Source organism: Centruroides sculpturatus, unplaced genomic scaffold (assembly GCF_000671375.1).
Source record: "Centruroides sculpturatus isolate CEXI.00-Female unplaced genomic scaffold, Cexi_2.0 scaffold85, whole genome shotgun sequence".
Classification (NCBI taxonomy): domain Eukaryota; kingdom Metazoa; phylum Arthropoda; class Arachnida; order Scorpiones; family Buthidae; genus Centruroides; species Centruroides sculpturatus.
Window position 1 is genome coordinate 1,149,842 of NW_019384798.1, and position 23,297 is coordinate 1,173,138.

The following is a 23,297-nucleotide window of genomic DNA, read 5'->3' on the forward strand; positions in this document are numbered from 1 at the left end:
TAATAATAAGGACTTATCACACTAGTGATAGTAAGCACAATCACTCAGGTATCAAGGTAGTACATTTAATAAAATAAAAGGTGTGTACATTAAAAGTCAATTACATAAGTATGAGTAATTAACATGAATAACCAAAATGCATTTTGGGCTATTGGAGATAGTTCCTCATCAGTTGGTATTATCTCCAATAGCCTGAAATGCATTTTAGTTAATCATACTTATGTAATCGACTTTTAATGTACACCCCTTTTATTTTATTAAATGTACTATCAATACATTGATACCTGGGTGTTTGTGCTTATTACACTAGTATTATTACACTATATAATAGTATATAATACTTATTACACTAGATAATAGTAAGGACTTATCACTAGTGTGATAAGTCCTTACTATTATCTACTCCACATTAGTAGATATTTAATTAATGTAATTATACTATGGGCTAAAAAGCAATTCTTTGTAATATATTTAGAATACTCTGGAGGAAAAGCTCAATCCAGAATAGGATTTGAACCCAAAACTTATGCTTACCATGCAGATGTAGTAATAGGTGCATTATCCAGACCTCAGTTCAATCAGTGCTTTCAAATCTTAATTTGAGATGTGACCATATCTCTCAAACAAAAACTAATAATTAACAGCACTCTGTGACTGTGTTGTTAGTTGTTAGTTAGCCAAAATATAGCTGAGATAATCCAGTTTTTTAATGATTTGATTAGTGTGTCTGTTTTTTCTTCACACTTATTTCTTTCCTTATAATTAGCACATTGTTTCAAAATTTTTAACAGTAGAATTGTTAAGATTTTGAAGAAATATCCTAATTATATAGAAATGAAATAACAATCTGTAGAAGAAACAAAGAAGCTTTAAGAATATTTTATGACAAGTTGATATATGATCCCTATAGGCTATAGCAGTGTTTCGCAACCTCTAACGAATTGTCGCCCCCTTCAATAAAACCATTACATAGTATCACCCCCTTCACTACAAAATTACGATGCCGAGGACAAGGCTAACGCCAAATTCGTACTGCATTGAATAGACTAGTGACTAGTATAATGTTATTTGTTTAATTAATTATTGTATGATATAACGAATAAGATATCTAATTATTCTTAATATAATGTTTTACTACATTGCGCAGAAAATTGTTTTTCGCCCCCAAAATATAAATTGTTGCTAATTGCCCCCTGAACATGGAAAAACACCCACATGGGGGCGATATCGCCCCTGTTGAGAAACACTGGGCTATAGCATAAGATTGTGGATTTTATACCAATGAGATAATAACATTTAATTTACACTAAACTAAATTAAATTATTTATTTATATAGTTTGAAAGTTAATAAAAACAAGATGATCAGGAAATATTAGATTTAAATTATTAAATCTACTATTTCTTGATTGGCTTGTTTACATGCAAGATAACGTGTAACATACAAATATTTGTATCAGGTAACATTTTAATTATTATATATGTTTATATTTATTTTTATGTCTTTGTTGTCAGGTAATGCAATTAAAGCAATAACCATGTTACTTGTGTATGAAACGTCTTTTGGATTATTTAAATATAAGTACAATGATATTCTGTTAACCTGGCATCCAGTACGCCAACAAATCTGATAAGCCAGCATGTTGAGCTTGTTATTGGGGAAGATTATTGGTGCACTATGTAGGTCTAGAGTTAAGATTTTCATGTAAAAGTGCCCAAAACATGTAGTTCTTAGAAAGGAGCATAGGTTCTCCTTTTAGAAATGACAAATGCTAAGATGACATGATGCTGTCATAGGTAAAACCAGTTATCTTGTACATGATGTTTTTTTTAAAAGACTTTTCAAAGACATTATTACAAGTGTTCGAAGTGAGATGCAGAAATATTTAGTACACTTGGAATCAATAATTATTATGGAAACAGCTACAGTACAATACTGTTCATGTACTTTGATAATTAGAATACATCTGTATTTATACAAAACAAAAGTGTACATTGTACAAAGTAAGAATAGTGTTTTCTTGTTTTGTACGTACTAAGGGTAGGAATAGCCTGGAAATATTGAAATGGCATGTTAGATGACCATAAAAAGCAGATTTGTACAGTTTTACAAGCAAAAATATATAAAATTGTGTTCAGGGATTAAAAAATTGGGGAAAACTTCTACCATCTAATAAGGCAGCATATTTGATAACCAGACACCATGTCAATCCCAACGGTGCAGGTTAACAGAATGTCACTGTATAGAATATTTTAAACAAATAGAATAAAATAATAATAAGGTATCAAAGTTATAAGATTTGTGGGATAATGTAAATTTTTCTTCCTGTAAATTTTCCAGAACAATTTGAAAATCTAGTTTAGACTCTTTGAAAGTACAGAAGTTGTTTTATTTATGTAGGTCTTCATACATATTGTCCTAAACTTATATTTAAAATTTAATTTGTTTACTAAAGATGAAATGTCCATGCTTTTGGTTTCAGGATTAAGTGTTGTCTGCAAATATGATTGCTACTATCATTAGTGATATTTTGTGCCATAGTTTTGTATTAATTAGTAAAGGATTATACTAAGGTAGGATTTTTATCTCCTTATCTTTTATAGTTTTTATGATACATAGCTAAATTGTAACATTTTGCATTTACAATTACCCCAGATCAGAAGCTGAGGAAAAGGTAACTGTAAATGATATAAACAGGGCTATGGAGTCAGAGTTGGAAGCAAATTCATTGCTAGAGGAGTTTAATTAAGTTGGTAAAAATGGAGCAACTCCAACCTTTTTTTCTTTTTATTATGTACTTTATATTAATTAAGCACTTAACAGGAGTGTTAACTTCCTACCTTGCATTACAGGAGGCTCCTATAGTGCAAGATCTTATTTTATGATTATTTCATTACTTTATGATCTTTCTTTGCATATCAACTAATTACTGTCGATTTTCTTTTTAGAAATTTATTCTTTAATACATTTAGTGTTATCTTATTCTAAATTTTTATTGTCAAAAGACCTATAGAAAATGGCTAATAAGACTCAGGTTAAATTTAGTATTTTTGAATACTATACTAAGACCAACAAGGAAAACATTTTATCAGTGTGTGGTTGAAGATGATAGTGGTGATAATGAAAAACTTTGAAAAAAATAAGTACTTTCTGTTTTGATAAGAATACCTGAAGATTCACTTGGTAGTGATGAAATACTATTCTCAGTTAATAGAATCAAAGTATATTATAAATTATTATTTAGAGGCAGGAATGGAGTCAGATTTTCTAAAATTCTATGAGTTGGAATCAAGAGCTTGGTCTACTGACTTCATAGCATGCTTGTAAATACAAATATGGTAATCTAGAATAGGCCTATTTAATTATCAGCACCTGATACAGGGTTTTATTTATTTCAGAATGCCTCAAACATGCATAAATAAGGAATTTGTTATAAATTCAATACTTTGCTTCTAACTAAAATCCAACCTGCTATTTTATTGTTGTTATTATTTTTTTAATCTTTTATTTTTGTTCTGTATTTCTGTTGAAATTAGTCAAAACAGTTGTTGAAATTTGACAGTCACAGTGAGGATAAGATATGGTACTGATTGACCATTCCCTCGTTCTTCTAGACTTCAAAACAATCAGCTGCAACTTCAATTATACATGATCTGAAAATTGCAGACATTGCTGTATATTTTGTATCAGCTTTCATTACTATATGCTTCCAATTTGTTCATGTAATTAATCTGAAGATGATAACAGTGCATGACTATACTGTGTTAAGATAGATTGATTAACCTGCAAAAGTATTAATGGACATGTTATTGCACAAAATCAACATTCACAATGGTTCATGTGCATATAACATTTATTTTCTAGATGTTTACTGTTTAAATATTTTGCTCATTTAAACTGCACAATAAAATTTGACTTTATTTAAAGCATACTTTTTGTATCATACTATATGCATGTATTTGAGTGAAAAAAAAATCTCTCTAATTTAGACTTCTGCCAATTTGGACTAGTCTTTTCTCCAATTAGTCTGAATTAGTGAGGTTCTAATGTATTTTCTTCAATTAAAACTTCTTATAAAATTTTTTAATTACATTTTTTCTAGAAAAGATTAAAAATCCTGAACCAAATGATCACTATAAGTAATCAGGCTATAAATTTGCTATTATTAATGATTGGATATGTTTAAATATGTCTGGAAGTGAAGAATACTTAGAAGTCCGGGTGACTTAACTGGCAAGCATGTTAAACGAAGGTTGTGGATTCAAGTCCTACTCCAGACTAGTTCTTTTTCCCAGATGATTTTAAATTATTTAATAAATTATTAAAAATTATAATTATTAATTTAAATAAGCAATGGTGTGTAATGTATATTTCTAATGCCAAATTACTTAATGTCTAATCATTAATAATAGCAAATTTATAGCCTGATTAATTATAGCACTCATTTGGTTGAGTATCTATGCTTCAGAAAGTTTATTATATATTAAAAAGTCCTGATAAAAACAAAGATAATTTTCAATTTTATTTTTATGATATGATTTATATTCTATTCTTTAAAAATATACAAATTTTCACTTAATTTATCAGTTACATTTCTTAATTTAATCCCCTACTATTGAGTATATATGAATTATACATAAATAGATAACTCATATAAAGATATGAGATATCTATAATAACAGTAAATAAAAATTATATGCATAATAACAGTAAATAAAAAAAATTGTTTTTATCAATTGCTTATTTAAGTAAACAGAAAGGAATTTATATACAATTTAAAATACAAAACAAAGAAAGCAATAAATTTTAAATAAATTGTATTTTTGTAAATATTTTTTACTAAAATATAATAAAAAAAATTTCATTAAAGTATTAAGAATATAAATAATAATAATTTGTGTATAATATTGAAGGCATTAAAAAAAACTAAAAAACGATAAAAAAAAATATGCAATAAATATATTTTAAAAAATTAATTCTTATGATACATATAATTTTGATTTGTGAAAGATAATCTAATAATTTTATTATGGTATTCTAATAATAATAAATTTTATTTTGAATGTTCCACAATAAATTATTTTATTTTTTCCAAGAATATAATTTAGTTGCTACACAAACACTTATTAAAAAGTGAATTCATTTGAGTTTTGTTTTGTTTTTTCAGGTTTTCTGTTCCCCAAGATAATGACTGCTTGGAATGGAAAAATCAATAAAAAGTAATTGATTATCGAGTGACATTTAAATATATTTGAAGATATTTTAAAAAGGTAAATTTAAATTTTAAAAATATTTTGTACAAATTGTTTACAAAGTATTAAATTATTTATTTCTATACTCATAATTGTACTAAAAGTAAGTAAATAAATAGCATCATAATAATTTGTCTGTCATTCTCAATTTGATCTTTATATCAGTTATCAATCAAATATTAATATAAAATAAATAAATAAAATATATATATATTTTATTCATAGCAATTCACATTAATTAATATGAATTTCTATGGGAACAGTAAGTAGTTCACTTTATCAAAAATTCGTATTAAAGATTTTCAGGATGAAGGTTAGTTAAGGATTAATATGCAATCAAAATCTTTAAATTATAATATTTTAAGTTAATTTACTAAATAAAGTTAATTTATTTTTGTAAATAAATTTAATTTTAATGATTTTTAAATCAAACAAAATGAGGACGAGACAATATTTGCCATTTAAGTGTGGAGCAGTGTATCAGAGTGGTTAAACAAAACAATGCTAAAAGAAATCTATGATTTTTTTCTGTTGAAGATTGATTGAAAAAGTAGAAAATATTTTTCGGTGCCAAGAGTAAAAAAGAAGCCAACTTTGGTACAAAGTTGTCAAACCTGGTATCACTTTATGCACCCTCTGATATTCTTATAAAATTTTTGTTTGCTTTTTTGCATGAAAATTAATGTTTTGCCAGGGCAACAGCAAAATTTGTGTTAATGCAAGAATTTTCTTTATAAGTGTTAGTTTTAAGTGGTACAATTGTGTGTGTGTGTATATATGTTAGGCTCAAAGAACAAAAACACTCATTGAGCAAAAAAACAGCCACAACACGTTGTGACTAACTCAAAAAGACCACAAAGCGNATCATTGATTTTTCCGTTTTATCTGAATTACATGTTGTACGAGTCACTTAGATTTTACAAATACGTGTGCCGGGCTGTGAACGGCTCACATATTTGTAAAATCTAAGTGACTCGTACAACATGTAATTCAGATAAAACGGAAAAATCAATGATCTTATAGGGGGATCGACTGTATACTAGTAGGTGCTTGATATACTATACACAATGACATAAAAATCAGTTGCTAAAGTTACAAACCACTGTGCGATGGATTTATTATGGTTAAAAGCCCCCACAAGTTCTGGATGTTAACTAATAACGAGGTGATGATAAGAAAATAAAACTTTCTTTTTCATTATCATTTATTTATTTTCAATCATCTTATATAAGTAGGTAACAAAATTATTCACCACATACAGAAATGTAACTTGGTTACTTTTCAACAACATTTAATCGTTCATGAAAATCTGTTGCAGTGCTCAAGATGTCAACATTTTCTAACAACTAATTTACTAAAAATAATTACTTTGTCGGAAACTTTTATTAATAAATCAGTCTTTTTTATGAGAATCAAGAATGTTGCAGAGTTTTTTATTTTTACAAGAACTATTACCATGACATTTCAAGTTGCTTTTTATGTTCTTTGAGTGACATTTGCATTTTTTATCAATACAGTATCTTTTACAGTGACATATTATAAACCAGATGTTAACATGGATGCTGAGAAAAGTGTTAATGAAGTTGAGGGTACTGCTTGAATGTTAATAAAGTTACTCTCAGAAATTGTAAATTCATTGCGAGCATAAAGTCAATCAATAAGACCTTCCTTGTTTCCTAACTGATGGAGACCTGATAGATTAATGCTCGTAACAACAGCTAAAACATTTCTGGGAGCTGCACATCCCCTATCAACATCAAGTATCCTAACTAAAACATTCAAACCAATTTCAACTGCAGAAAATGTTCAGTTGGATAGTGAAATGATTTTATGTGCCTGTTTCTCTAGGCCAGATTTGGCATATTCTCTCTCGGCATTGATGCTTTTTTTCTTAAACAGAGCTTGCAAGTAACCAAATCCCTCATTCTCGTTGTTTTCTCCACAGATAACATGAACATAGTCATGACACTCTGAACATTTGTGAGCTCCTGAGGTTTCATTTTGCTTTGTGGTCTTTTTGAGTTAGTCACAACACATTGTGGACCTTTTTATACACTGCATTGTGGATGATTTAAAGTGACACAATGCATTGTGGATGATTTAAAGTGACCACAACACATTTTTTTCATATAGTTATGTTATGCTCAAAGAACAAAAACACTCATTGAGCAAAAAAAAACGAAACAAAAAAAATTTGTTGTGGTCACTAACCAATTATAAATTTTAAAATATTAAATGAAACTAGTATATTTCCACATATGTTCTTGATAGTATCTAGTTTGTACTTGATTTTGGCTGATGTCTGAGCCAGATTATTAGGAGTCACACTGTTAAAAGGCATTCATGATTCTAGTACATGAGACTCTGGTGTCTTGCACCCTTATAGCATGTACACAATCCTTGACATACAAAGAAAAAAGTTAAAAGAGATGATGTCAGTTGATCAGATAAGCCAAGAAATGGAATTTCAGCAATCTAGACTGTGCAAAAGTGGAGATCAAGATTGCTACTGTGTGATAACAGTAGCCCTTTCAAGCATATGTACAGTACATGAAACTTGGATTATTGACCAGCACTCTCCAAATTGATGATAATGTGGATAGTAAAAGACTGGTAATTTATAAACAAGAATCATATTATAATACTGAATATACCAGTGCTTACAATGAGGATACTAGAAATATGAATGGTATTAAGGATCTTTCTGAAGCAAAAAAAAAAAGCTCTTTTCAGGGCCACATATATATTTTGATAAAGAGTTAATCAAATCGATATGAAAATATATTTTTTTTGATTCTGATGAAACCGTGTTGTTGTTATTAAGCTGTTTCTTTGCAGACACACTAAGGTGACATATATCAACACTTGGCAACTTATTGACTATTTATTCAGTTGGTATACCAACTGAATAAATAGTCAATAAGTTGCCAAGTGTTGATATATGTCACCTTAGTGTGTCTGCAAAGAAACAGCTTAATAACAACAACACGGTTTCATCAGAATCAAACGACATTGTTANCACAGAACATTTTAATGGAGCCACAGGTTAAAACTCAACTTTTGGGTTGTCAGAGCAAACTATAGAAAGATCACAGTCAGAATAAAATATTAAAATTATATGAAAACAATTAAACTTCTGTAAGTAAATTATTAGAGAAATGTATGTAAATTTTGAAAATATGTTTAAATAAAATACAAAAGTAAATTTGATAAGGGATTTTTGAAGCTAAAATGTTATTTGTTATTAGACGATATACATATATTTGTTTCTTGTAAATGAAGACCTGTTGAATCTTGCATGTGTATTCTAAGCATGTAATTTTCATGTTTTTTCAAAGGATGTTAAATATTATAATATAGGTCTATTGCATGTAGATGTATAGAGTGCAAATAACATGAAACTTCAATTTACTGCCACCATTGAAATTAGTTTAAATATACCAACATCCCAAAGCCTGATGTATTGATACTAAGCCAAACTCTAGTCATAATTAACAGAGCTGTTATGTGTTCCACCGACTGAATGCCACAGAGTACATAGGCTGCAAGCATAGGAGTCACCTCCAGTCAGCACCATAAGTAATCATGAATGATTATATCTATAGGCCTATTTAAAATTTAAATATATCTGGAAACAAAGACTTGCTTGGGGTCCAGATGACATAACTAGCAAGTGCACTGCATGGTAAGCAGAGGTTGCAGGTTCAAGTCCCATTCTGGGCTAGTTCTTTTCTTCCAGAATGTTCTAAATTATTTATTAAATTATTAATTTGGATAAGAGATGATGCTTAACATGTACCTCTAGTACCAAATTACTTTGTTTCTAATTATTAATTATAGCATAATAACAGCCTAATTAATTATGGCGAGAGTTTAAATTAGTGTAAAATTCAGCACATAGCTAACTTAAGTATTTTAAAATATAACAATTACATATAGTAATACCATATCTACATGCATTTTGAATTTGAAGGTTGAAAGTTACTTGTTTTATATTAATAATGTCATTTGTATTTTATGTAAAATTTATCAAAATGACTACCCATTGTATTTTCCCATTGTAGCAGCATAAAATGATAAATATGTTAGTGAAAAATAAAATACCTTCTTTGAAATTTGTGATTAACTTAAAAATAGAATTACAGTAGTCTTTTGCTATTAAAAAATTATGTGTGAAAATTCTATATTATCATTTGTACTGAAAATTGCTTTGGATATTTAAAAAATTTAGTAATGCAAGTGAATAATAATCAAACATCATAAATTGTCATAATTACAACCACGCATTGATATTTTGAGGATATGTGTTAAAAGTAGCTTAGTTTTGGCAATATTCCAAAGTTATGGTGAATTGAACTATAGATCTACAAGAGGTTTATAGTTAAATTAAATAATTTAAAAAATTCTGGAAGGAAAGAATTGGCCTGGAGCAGGACTCAAACCTGCAACTGCTGCTTTCCGTTTGGATGCATTGCCAGTTACACTACCTGAGTCTCCAGTCTTATTTCTTCTTTCAGATATATTTAAACATGAGATAACCATTCTTTGTTACATACAGTTTACCAGAGGTTTAGTCACTATGGTCACTGATTACAACTTCCTGAATTATCTCACTTTAACCATACCTCAGATTGTTAAATTCACATGATGAGTTCTGATGCTACAAAGTTATGATGTTCAAATTGAACATCAAAAGGGGATTCACCATCATAACAGACATTCCCAGTTGGAAACGAAGGTTAATCCCACTGTAAATGGAGGAGAACATTCATCAGAAAGATATTCATGACTAGCATCTCTGTACACTAGAGAAGGATGACCTCATTTACATTTCTGAATAATAAAATTTGTTTTATTGGATTTAACTGTCATTGGTGTAAACTGCAGAATGGCATCAAACAGACTTCAAAGAATGCGAAATGATTCTTGGCAGTAGTAGTGCCAATAGGCTTAGCCGACTGAATAAGGACAAAGAGGTTTTCTGTTTAGCTAGATCAGTTTTAGGATTCAAAGATAATATGTAATTAATGAAATTAGTCAGGTGTTTTAGCAAAGACAGATTGAAGTAGACTTACTGGTCTAGTTCCAGATTGTCTTGACTTCAGGTTCCACTAAATTCCTTAAAAGGCATTCAGAATTAGATTCAGAAGGAAAATGTCAGACTCTCCTGCTAGAATATGGAGACGTGCTATTATGTACTTAGGAACATAAAAATTGAGTAACTATGTTCTTGTGTATATATTTTGTATCAGTTTGTAAATAAAAGACTGAACTTAAAGGACTGGACTGGAGTCATAAGATATTCTTCTCAATAGATCACTATACAGTATATGTGCCTAATGAGGAGAATTTCAGGATCCACTCCTAAATTCACTGTCTCCCTATTTAATTAAAAAAAAAAAAACAAGCTTGGAAGAAAATATCTAAACACTATCAAAGTTAAACTATCAAAATATCTAAAAACTATCACATAATGGCACTTCAATATAAAAATATTGAAATAAAAATTTAAAGTACTAAAAAATATTTTATTTTCTTTATTTTTATACATCAAATCTGGTGATGTCTTGAAGACAATACAGGTAACCCCTGTATAAACGGCACTTCTATAGAATGGATTCACTCTAACACGGTTCAGGAATTGGGTAAAACCCTCGTATAACATGAAATGTAATAAAGGGTGCATTTTTTATACCTCTGTATGAGCATTCTAATTGTTTTCATGGCTACTTTGAATGCTCTTTCAACAAATAATCCATTTAATGGTTAAATTTTACAATTGGGACCCTTCTTTTGCCTCTAAAAGCTCATTTTAGAATTATAGATTCCTCCATCACAATACTATTGATAGTGCGGGCGCCGCCATCTTTCTTTCACCGTCGTTCCTAAATGCCTACAAACAGCAGCGCATTCCCATTGCAGAATGCCCGCTATTAATGAACATACCCAAAAACTGTTACCAGTTGATGATGCTTATGCTGAGATCATCATACAGGATGAATAATCCTCTGGTAAAATACTTATTTATTATTTAAGTAAATATTTTACCTATGAAAAAATGAATAATAAATCCGATTTAAATAAGGATTTAACAGCATGTTTTTTTTAATTTTTGGAACCTAACCCCTCTTTTCACACTAGTTCTTTGTTTCGTATAACACAGATTCGCATAACACGGCAATCTTTTGGAACGTAACTCCCATATTATACGGGGGTTACCTGTACATGGCACCCTGGCTACAACAATACTAATAACAAGACAGATAAAAACACACAAAACAATAAATATTATTTAGAATAAAACATTTTTTTACAGATAGCTTTAAATTTTTAAAAATCAAGGAATAGTTTATCTTCAATTTTAGTAGCATTTTTTTTTATGTTGATAGAAAAATGATCTAATCATAAAATAAAGGTATGTAAATAAAAGATGACCATCTGGAATTAAACAGAGGAATATGAATGGAACCATAGTGAGAGGGAAGTAAACTGTTAAATTATTGGGTTGTTCGGAAAGTAATTTTGTTTTTTTTCCATGGGGAAAAACACAATATTTTTATAATAAATAAATATTTTATTGAATTATATATCGACCATTTTGGTCAAATACTTGTTGTCATCATTTCTGGTAGTAGCATGATTTCACATTCATAAAAGTTTTGATTGTTGCTTACAAAAAACTGATCCAAGTGATTTTTGACATTGTCATTTCAAGTAAATGTCTTACAGTTAAAAAAAATTTGTATAGACCGGAACAAGTAATAATCTGAGTGGTAATAATCTGAGTGTGCTGGATCTGGCAAATATGGTTGGTGTGATAGCACATCCCATCTAAGTTATAACAGTTTCTGATGAGTTACCAAACTTGTGTGAAATTTGACATTATTGTGGTAAAACACTACATCTGTTTTGTTGATCAATTCTGGCCACCTTTTCTGTTTGATGATATTACTCAATTTGTTTACTCGATGGCAGTACACTTTTGAATCAATTGGTAAAAGCTCCCAAAAAAAAAAAATTTCCTTAAAATCCCACTAAAGAGAGCATCTCTCTTTAAGAACATGTGGAACCCATATATCAAGCTTTGAAATGAAACCAATTTGTTTCAAGTAATCATAAACAGTTCAATTTGACAAATTTCATCTCTTAGTGATTTCACATGTTGTTATTTGTCAGTTTGCTTCAATCAGTACCTTTATTTTGTTTTCACTGGCTTCAACTAGCCATCCAGAACGTAGTGTATCTTCAATATTTAAATTGCTAGAACGAAATTTTGTAATCCAGTTTTGGCACTGTCTTTCTCTCAACACACCATCTCCATACATGTACCACAATTTTTTTCTTGCTTGAACAGCATTTTGATTTTTTGGTAATAAAAAGCAAAATATGCCAAAAATGATGCTTTCGATCTTCCATATTTGATGGGACACAAAAAATAAACAATTGCACAAAATCAAACAGAATTTTTTACAAATAAGCCTTAAAATGCTAGCCGTCAAAATATATAATGATAATACAGTTTAGAATGAGAATGGTGGGAAAAATATGATTAATTTGTCTAGTGGTAAAAAAAAATGAAATTACTTTCCGAACAACCCAATATTTATAGGTGTAAATGCAATAAAAATATTCAATACATTTGGTTATATTGAGAAGTCCAAGACAAAATCAGGCAACATTGGGAATATTAGTTGCTGGCAGATGTGAAAGTTTGTTGAGGGTAATGAAGACTTTGTTAATTTATATATTAAGTTTATTTAACATTGATAGGGAAGTGAAGCCCATATGGGTAATGTGCAATCAATAATAGATTGGAAATTAGCAAAAACAAAATTAAAAAAATAGCACAAAGAGTATTTTTATTTGATGTATTTTTAAAGTTACACCAGAGCATATTGTGTCAGATGGAAATCTTTTAAATTAAGTTTTCTATGTGTAAGTGGAGAAAGCTGAGTATTTAAAATGACACGATTGCAAATGTTATTCACAATTTTTAATGGCTTGTTATTTAGAGAAAAATTATGAAAGATTGTTGTTAGTAGTAGTGATTAAATATACTTTGGGGTATATTTTATTTTTACTTATTAAAATTTTAAATTCATATTACTTATAAGAAATTATTATTAAAGGTGTCTTATCTTATAATCGAGATGGGTTGATGAGGATGATGATGATGATGATAATAATAATAATAATAAGCACAGAGCCCAAACAGTTAGGAGTTGAAATTTGGTACAAAGTTAGGGTACATCATGAGAATGTACAGCAAGAAGAGATTTTTGGAAATTCCTGCGGGGGAAAGGGAGAGAGTTAAAAATTATCCTGAAGAACTCAGCTTTTACTGTACTATTTTAGATACGGTTTTTTTGTGTTTTTGCGGAAAATTGAACATATTTTTAGACCCATCTAAAAATTTTGTAATTAGTCTAGGAAGAGGGGGGGCCTAATTCTTCTACCTGGTGAAAATGGGTAAGAACCCGGAAGGAAGAAACCCGGATTTGGAAATGTTTGGATTTATTACATTTTACTTATTTTGCACCAGTTAAAGGTTCATGTGAGTCCATTTTTTGAAAATGGGTAAGATCGGCTATAATCTAATAATTTTGCTTGGGCAAAAAGTAACGATAGTAAAGAGCAAGAAATTGCATTAAAAAATATCATCAGTGGCACAAAATTGCAATACCGAAGGTTGTGAAATTTTAAAAGATAGTGTCAAGAGTATTCTGACAGAAAACAATGAATTAGAAAGAAGACTACAGGAAGACATTAGAATTAATAACAACGTGGGACTGAAGCTACATGAGGGGTGGAATGACTTTGCTTTTACATAACCTTGAAACAGATGCTGAACACATGGGAGTAAAGTCACATCACGTAAAATGAATTCTAACAAGGCACACACAAGGCTTCACACAGTCTTATGGTGTATTTGTTTTGTTTAAGGACTGGAAACCAATTATTTTAATTAATAATAATAAGTTCATTGTTAGTTTCCTTCCCTTTTGGTTTTTAACATACTTAACAATATTTTATTATTAATAGTGGAACAGTTCACCAGAATTTGGAAAATGTGGGAGAAAATAAGACATTTACTGGTCCCAAATAATGTGATATATCACATTATTTGGAACCAGTAAATGCCTTAATTTCTTATTTACTGATGAAGGGTATCCTTGTACCCTTCATCAGTAAAAGCTGATGAAGGGTACAAGGACCCTTCTTACTATCGAGCATATCTATCTAAAACTATCGAGCATAAAATTTTTTTAATATAATAATGTGATATATCACATTATTATATTAAAAAAATTTTTATGCTTGATAGTTTTAGTTCTTTAGTATATGGGTTGTATTAAAAATTGTAAATACAGTGCACTGTATATATCAAAAATTCCTTTGTATTGTTAACTATTAGTGTTATAATTATATGTTGGTACTATGTGTTTGTAAGCTGATGAAAGGTCCTTGTACCCAAAATGTGTCTTTACTAAAATTTGAAGGTGATTATTAAAGACTAACTTTTTTGTAAAAGATCTGGTCTTTTTCTCTGTCGGCCTTGGTATGATAAGCCCTCCAATTTGTTAAATCCTATTTATTAGGCTATCTATATAAATTCTTATATCATGTTCAAATATATTTTGCCAGGGGTTGTATGTAGATTATCAGGTTTGCTATCTCATATCCCCTCCACTCAATACCTCATTCAAATCAGAATAATCCAGATGGCAGACAATTTAGTAAAATGACTATCCTGTTTTCTCATCCTGATGATTTAGTCTTTCTCAAACTCTATCATTTATGTGTACTATGTCATACAGATAGTGTTACCACCTGGACAGTCCGGGAATTGACTCACTGTCCAGGTAAACTATTAATTTTGTCTGGGAATTTCATAGAAATTGTGAAATTACGATAAAACAAAATTTTTGTAAATATTTTTACAAATTTACACTATTTTAACAGCGAAAGAACTCACACTCACTGAAACTCATCTGCAATTTTGCCATGTTAGTCTGTTTATTCCGACGTGTGGCGTGCAACCTGTCGACTTTTTCCCCCTATGTACAATCCTACATGTCTCAAATAGAGCTAAATTATCTGTACCTGTTCTTTCTTAATTTATGTTACTTACGTTACTCCTATGCAAATCCCTAGTCCCTAACTCTAACTGATTTACAACCGGCATGCACATTATTCTTCACATTGTAAAATGACATTGCACATGCGTCAGGAACTTCTGTTCGAACAAACCTGATCTGCCGGTCAGCGATTTTGAAAAGATGGCAACACTACATACAGATATGCTTGGCATTCAAAGACCTCCAAACAACTCTGCTGGTGCTCTGGTGGTATTATCTGTAACTGGATTACAAATGTTATCATTTGTGTGTGTTTGTGTTTGTGTGACACAACCATATATTAAGTTTTGCAGTAATTGGACAATTCTAATTAGGTCCATAACTTTTTGTCAATAAGAGTAATATCACAGCTAATGAGTTGTTAAAAATTTATGATTTATTTATAAAAATTACAAATTTCATAAATAATAATTTTAATGTGTTTAATAAAATTTTTTTTTACTCCCTTTGACCTTGTAGTGGAATTTTCTTTTATAATGAAATTCAAAAATAATTATTCAAAACAATATTTTAAGTGACAATTATTAGTTTGTCATTTAAAATTCTTCAAAAAATGACTGAATGGACAGATATCTATTTGATTTCAAATAATAGTTGTAATCAGTGAGCAAGAAGCAGTAGAAAGCAGTTGAAAGCAGTAGAACAGTATGAAAGGAAATACACAGGGCTTTTTGAAATGATTGTCAGGATTTGACAAATTTATTATGACTACTATATAATTCTCAAAACTATCATTTCTTCTCCAATGTATTTAGGAACAAATTACAAACTGGACAGTTTCTGAATATATTGCAGCTGATGCATTACAGTTTCTCTCATATACATTCACAGTTGCCAGGAGGCAGTTTTCACAATGTGGTTGCTAGCAGTAGTGAAAAGACAGTTTATGTTCAGAATTTTATGAAACAGTCTGTTACATTGGTTCAATGGAATTTTTGTATAATGTATCATGAGACATTTTCAGACAATTATATTTAACAATGGATGTCAGTGTAAGGAGAAAATCAATGGCTGACCCTCAGTTTTAAACAAAACTGTGGAATGTGTAAGGACATAATGAACGTGAAGCCCAAAAAAATTGATTCCTGCAGGTTCAAGAGAACTGGGTATTCCACAAACAACAGTTTAGCCTGTTTTAAGGAAATGTCTTCATATGAAGCCATACCACATAGCCATGCATCATGCCTTAATAGCTGACAATACACATTATTTCAAATATGAAGTGTAAACATAAACTGTATATTGTAATGCATAATACAGTAAGAAGTGTATATTTTATGAAGACATTGGAGCAAAAATGATAGTTTAGTTATTTACACAGTAAACATAATTCATCAAATCCCAACAATCATTTTGAAAAGCCTTGTATTTATATAAATAAATATTAGAAAATAATTATTTTTATATTTAATAATCATTTGTAATTCTAATTAATTACAAATTAATTAATTAATGTATTTATAGTTCTTTTTACCTTTTTCTTCCAGATTTAATTACAACAAAGCATTACAAGAATGTTTGGATTTTAGCCAGCATTAAATTTCTCTACATTAGAAATAAATTTATACATAAGAATATTTGAGATTAAAAAAAATTATTATTATATATCAAATATCTTAATTAAAAACTACATTACTCATTTATAAGAGAATAAAAAGAATATTTGAATTTTTGTTATATGGCATTTAATAAATAATCAAGATAAAATTGCTAGTGTTAAATATTATGAAATGAATCGCAATATTAAAACTATGTCGAAATTATTATTATATACTATCAAAACAGTATGAAAGGAAAGCGGCACAAAAAGAATAAAACACAGAAAGATGATGCCAAAGATTCAGAATTAGAGAAAGATAATAATTGTAATAATATAAGTGATCCATCTGTACAAGTCTATGATTCTAAAAATGTGCCTTATGTCTCACAATTAGATTCTTTTTCTGAAACAGATGAAATAGCAAATAAAAACTTGGTAAATCATTCATCATTAGATAATAATGGAAGTATTTTTTCTGAAAATGGAATGTATTTAAAACAAGAAAAATATACAAAATTTAATATTAAAATTGAAAAAGAAGAAGAAAACATTTTTGGCTTAGAAGACATTCCCAATAAGAATTTGCAATCTGAAAGCAATTTACATGATTCAGAAGTATCAAGTGTAGAAACAGAACCATTAGAACAGCCATTTGATAATTTCTCTAATGATTCAACAGATAGTTTTTCTTTATCAGATTTATATGAAAATAATAAAGCAATTCCAAATTATTATAGCGGTGAAAACATTGATGTAGTAAACTCTCTGTCTTTTAATAAATGTGATAATGATGATGATGATTTATCAGGGTCTGAACGTACTTTAGTAATAGATTGGGATCCAGATGAGAGGCTATCTCTGGCTGATGAAAATAGTAATAGAAGTATAATTGAAAGCAGTAGCCGTTCTTCTGTTATCAGTACTGTTGAAGCCGACTATGTTTGTTTTGAAGATGACATTCCAAAGATAAATGAAGAAGCTTTATTTCAGCGTCTTGTCTTTAAAAATCTTAGTACTGATGAAGAATCATTACATAGTGAAGCTAAGAGTGATTCAGAATCAAATAATAAAGAAATAGTAGAAAAAGTATTGGAAAAAGCCAATAATGATGATAGTGAAAATTCAAAGAAATCAATAATAGCTGAAAACTTTTGTATAGAAAACAGTGATTCAAATACTGAAATAACTCCAATTTGCAGTGAGATTAAATTTGATAAAGATGAAACAGAGAATGATGAAATTCATGATACTAACAATAAAGAATCTTTGTCAAATTTCCACAGTTTAACTCTGAAAGGATTGATTCCTATAAAAGAAGAGAAGTTTTCAGATGATGAACTTATTGATTTTGATAAATCCAGTTCAGTAGAAGAATTTTCCGAAAGTAAAGCAAATGTTAAAATTTCTGAAGATAAATATAGTGTTATAAAATCTTCATCAAAAGAAACATCTTTGAAAGTAAGATTTAAAAAATTAAAAGAAAATAATAATGAAAATCTAATAGAAATAGATGATAACAGGAATAATAAAACAAAATATGATAAAATAGAAAAATCACCATCATTTTATCAAAAAAAATCTGAGAATAAGTTATGTAAAGTAAAAGAAAAGATTAAAAAAAGTAGTACTAAAAAAACTATATTATTAGAAACACTTGATGAAATTCCAACTGTATTAAAATCTAAAAGAAAATCTAATAAAATCTCACAAAGAAAGAAAAAAAACAATTTATTAAAAAGCAGGTGGGAGAATGTTCTTAGATCTCGTACTAAAGATGTAACTGTAGCAAAAGAATTAGGTAAAAATTTGACTGAGGTAAATAAAGAAACTGTGACTGAAAGTCAAAAATTGTCTCAAAAGTTCTTTACAAAATGCAGTAAGGGGATTCCAGCACCTGTACCATTTCCTAGACCATCTGTTCCTATCACCCTAAATCATATACTAGCTGAAATAGGAAGCTGGAATGTCAACTGGCTTGATGAGCAGAAGTCAAACATTGATCCTCCTCCTGATATTTTTGATACTTGTAAAGCCAGGAAACCTAATCTATCATATGTTTGTTATGATGAGTATTATGATACTTATGCTCCATTTTTAATGTTAGAAATCTGGCAACATGTGACTAACTGTTGGCAAAGAAGAAATATAAACAATACTGGCATTGTTTCTGTTTCTGTATCATCATATGAAATTAAAGGTGAAATAATAATACTTCACTGTAAAACTTTATTAAATGATCAAAGCAAACTAAGAAAAAACTTTCCTTATGTGGGCCACCTAGTCATTTTATACTTAAATCTTCATGGATGTATTGGACAGGCTCAAGTGTTTGGTTATGTTGTAGATTATAAAGTTGAAGATATAGTTGTTGATCACCAGTACAATTCAATATGCATGATAACGCAGAGAGAAAAATCAAGCATTATTTCATTAATTATTAAAACTAAAGCTAGGGAAGGCAGGTTAAATTTTGAAAAACCAATAAGAATAGAAACTGTTTGTTTATTAAAACCTTTAATTATTCAAAGTGAAGCACTTTTAAATATTCATAAATCAATGTTAATAAATAGCATTCTGTGTCCTCAGGAAAGAAATTGTACAAAGTCATCCAAGTCTTCATCACATTCAAAATCATTGTTAGCATTAGGATCATATAATAGGCAACAAGAAAAGATCATATTGGAATTAACTGAAGCTGTTTATGATCCATATCCTCATATATTTCTTATATCAGGGCCTGCAGGTACAGGTAAAACTCATACTATAATTGGATTGATCCAGCAGTTGTTGTGTGAAGATGGTGGTGCACATAAAATGAAATTGCTGGTTATCACCCAAACTAACTGTGCAATTGATGAAATTTGTTATCGTTTAGTTAAATTACAGCAATTTTTTAAAAACAGTTATCAGCGAGAATTAAGATTTGTTCGAGTTGGAAAAGCAGAAAACACCCGTCCCGATTTACAAGCCCATTGTATAGAAAACTTAATTAATTTCAATATTGAAAGAAATAAAGAAGATTTACAGAATAATGAAATTAAACTGCTTGCTGTTGAAAATGATATTGCTACAATGAAAAGCAAACTTCAGACATGTAATTATGAAAATGAAATTTGTTATGATGGTACACAAGAGAAAGTGGAACAGCTGTTACTTGACAGGAAATTTTACCATAAAAGAGTAAGTTATCTTAGGTCTAAATTTCATATTGATATGGAGAAAACAAGAGGAAAAATGAGAAGTGAAATACTTGAAAATGCAGATGTAATTTTAACAACAATCCTAGATTGTCGATGTAGTGCTTTATTGTCAATATATGGTAATATTGGTTACTGTCGTTTTAATTGTTGTATTATAGATGATTCAACTCAACTAACTGAAGTAGAAACTCTTGTTCCTCTGTTATATGATACTGATAAACTCATTTTAGTAGGAGATCCTGAACAACTCACTGCAAATGTTTCATCAGCTGTAGCTAGAAGATTTGGTTATCAACAGTCATTTTTTGAAAGATATCAAGCTTATTTTGAGAAACTTTGTGATACATTTCCTAATAATTTTTACATTTTGAATGAACAGTATCGCATGCATTCAGACATATATTACTTTTCTTCTTCATATTTCTACCAAAATAAAGTCATTACGCCTCCACAAGTCGATAAAAATCGTCGTTTCTTGCACATGCATTCTTGCATCATTTTTGACATAATGGATGGTCAGAATTCTACAGAAAGTCCTTTTAATATTTTTAATCTTCAGGAAGCACATTTCATCATACAGTTATGTTCAGAAATATCGAGATTTATTAAATGTGATTGGAATGCTGGTATTATCACACCATATGTTGGACAATGTGATATGTTGAGGAAGAATCTCCCTAAAGAACTGAAAGACAAACATCATGTCGAAATAGGCACCATTGATTATTTTCAAGGTCGTGAGAAAGACATAATAATACTGTCCTGTGTTCAAACAAAACACTTATCTAATTGTACATTTCTCTCAGATTTTCATCTGTTCAATGTGGCAATTACCAGGGCAAGAAATCTTTTAGTAATATGTGGAAACATCAAATATTTACAAGAATGGCCATTATGGAAAATGTTTATTAAAGAAGCTGCTAGTAAAGATATGGTTGTTCATACAAAATCCTTCAGCAGTAATTTAATTGTACATTTATCAGATAACAGATAATAACATATCATTTTTGTTTTCATTATATATATGCAGAACATTCAAATACTATTTTCCTTTTCAGGAACTAAACTTTCTTCCTGAGCAATTAGCTCCAATTTAAGATAATATTATAGTCCATGTATCAATAATATCAAATTTATGTCAAATCTATGTGAAAGTACCCATAAGACAAATAATTGTCTTCTTACACACATTATCATATAATATCTATTGTACAAAAGTAGTCAGAAGTATTAGAGTTTTGTATTATATATATATTGTGTCCTCAGAAACTTATCAGACATTATTAAATATGTAAACAAGATATCTTCATAAATGTGCAGCTTAACAAAACAATCAAATTATTTGTCTTATAAGACTGAATAAGTTAATTTCATTGAAAAGAAAGCAGTAACTACTGAAAAGGAAAATAGTCAATTATATTATATACATGTATATAGGTTACCATATCACATATAAATGTAAAAATGTTTTGTATAATTCATTTCAGCTTCCATTTACACAAACATAATATATATATATTACATACATACATACATACATACATACATAACATACACATGCATAGACAAAAATGTACAGTTTAAATGTAATTAAAGTATTATATCTTAGAGTTTAAATTGAAAATTCTTTAATGGTAACAAATCTGTATTTTGTTACATTAAAAGAATTTCTTCTTTAAGCTCCAAGAAATATTATCCTAGTTACATTTATCAGTAAAATAAGAATTAGTTTTCAATTTAATTGTATAAGTTGTTGCTAAAAGCTTACATAGTGTAGAGTTAAAGTGAATTAATAAGTTCTTTTAAAAAGAATTGAAGCATTAAATATTTACTTTGTGTAATAACATTTGACCAAACAAAATCTCAATATTTACAATATAAATATTTTAAGATATCTTGTATTATATTTATGTATATATTTAGTATATTTGTTTATTTCATTTGTCTTCAATAAGACTATAACATCTTATATTCCATTGTTAAAACAGGAAAAGCTGCATTAAAAACAAATCAGTTTTTTCATTCTCAAGTAAACATTGCTTTATTCCTACTTCCTTAAATTCACATATGCAAGCATTTCTCTGAAAAATATTTTCAAAACATTTTCATTTGCATATGTTCAATCCAAATAATTGTTTACAATTGCATTATAAAAATAAATATTTTGAGATGAATCTTCTGATACATTTACCTGAAAATAAATTACTATATTACACAACTATATTACAAAATCAGTTTACTGCCATATTATCTTGTAATTGATATTCATTACAATATTTTCTATAAGTTCTTCTAAAACAGAGTATTTTGTATAGTTTTTCTATACAAAAATACATAAGTATTTTTTTTCTATACTTATACAGTTCTGGAATAAGAAACTTTTTTTCCTGTCATGTACTTTTTAATTTTCATTAGTGTCACTGATGTGCTGGAATGATAACTATTCTGAGATTATTTGAATATTTTTGACACTCGTTTACATTATTATTCATTCATTTTTCAATTAAATGTATGTACTACTGTTGTGTTGTTTCAATTGAATTTGAAAATTGTTATATTATTTCTATGTTTATGTTGACATTTTATAAAATAGATAAATGTGATTTTTTTCATTATCAAAGAAAGACCAAATTTTCATGTGCCAAATTTTCAATCATATTTTTTTTTTTTTTTTTTTTGTTATTTATTCAATAAGTTCCAAATACTTACATTGTGGAATCATTGTAGGAATTATTTGTATTTACCCCAAAAAATGTGTTCTAAATATGAATGTAATATTAAAGTTTTAGACAGATTTTTTTATGTAACAATGAGACTTCCTTGCTATAGAAATAACAAAATGACGTGACAGCTATAGCATTAAAATTTTCCCTTATGTAAATAGTCACTAAGCAACAATTTGATTTTTTATGAAAATAAATGTTTTAACTGCTGTACTGTGTTTCTTTAATAGAAATTTTTTTACATTTGTATGAAGTTTTTACTTTTGTTAATTATCAATTACAGTAATCTCATTATGATAATCAGAGAAATCTTATTTTTTCTTGGTAACATAAAATCATTAAGATAAGGTGATAAATAATCCTTTATCTACATGGATTGAGACAAAATTTATATAAATTTTCTTAAAATATAGAAAATACAAAGTTTTTATAGGGAAATAAAAT

The 23,297-nt window shown here is 28.7% G+C and overlaps 1 protein-coding gene across 5 annotated transcripts in view; it reads left to right on the forward strand.

Annotated features, from left to right (window-relative positions):
- LOC111629452 (probable helicase senataxin) overlaps nucleotides 1-23,058 on the forward strand; it is a 30,757-nt gene extending 7,699 nt beyond the window's left edge. For 3 of the 5 annotated variants that reach the window (XM_023373360.1, XM_023373359.1, XM_023373362.1), the window contains exons 2-3: nucleotides 5,167-5,269; nucleotides 16,878-23,058. In XM_023373360.1, coding sequence (XP_023229128.1) covers nucleotides 17,177-21,124 — 3,948 coding nt within the window. In that variant the 5' untranslated portion in view covers nucleotides 5,167-5,269; nucleotides 16,878-17,176 and the 3' untranslated portion in view covers nucleotides 21,125-23,058. Of the gene's footprint in view, nucleotides 1-1,489; nucleotides 2,573-2,727; nucleotides 2,749-5,166; nucleotides 5,270-16,877 lie in introns of those variants that run through there. The other 2 variants (XM_023373363.1, XM_023373361.1) reach the window with 2 other exon arrangements.
- Nucleotides 23,059-23,297: the final 239 nt, after the last annotated feature.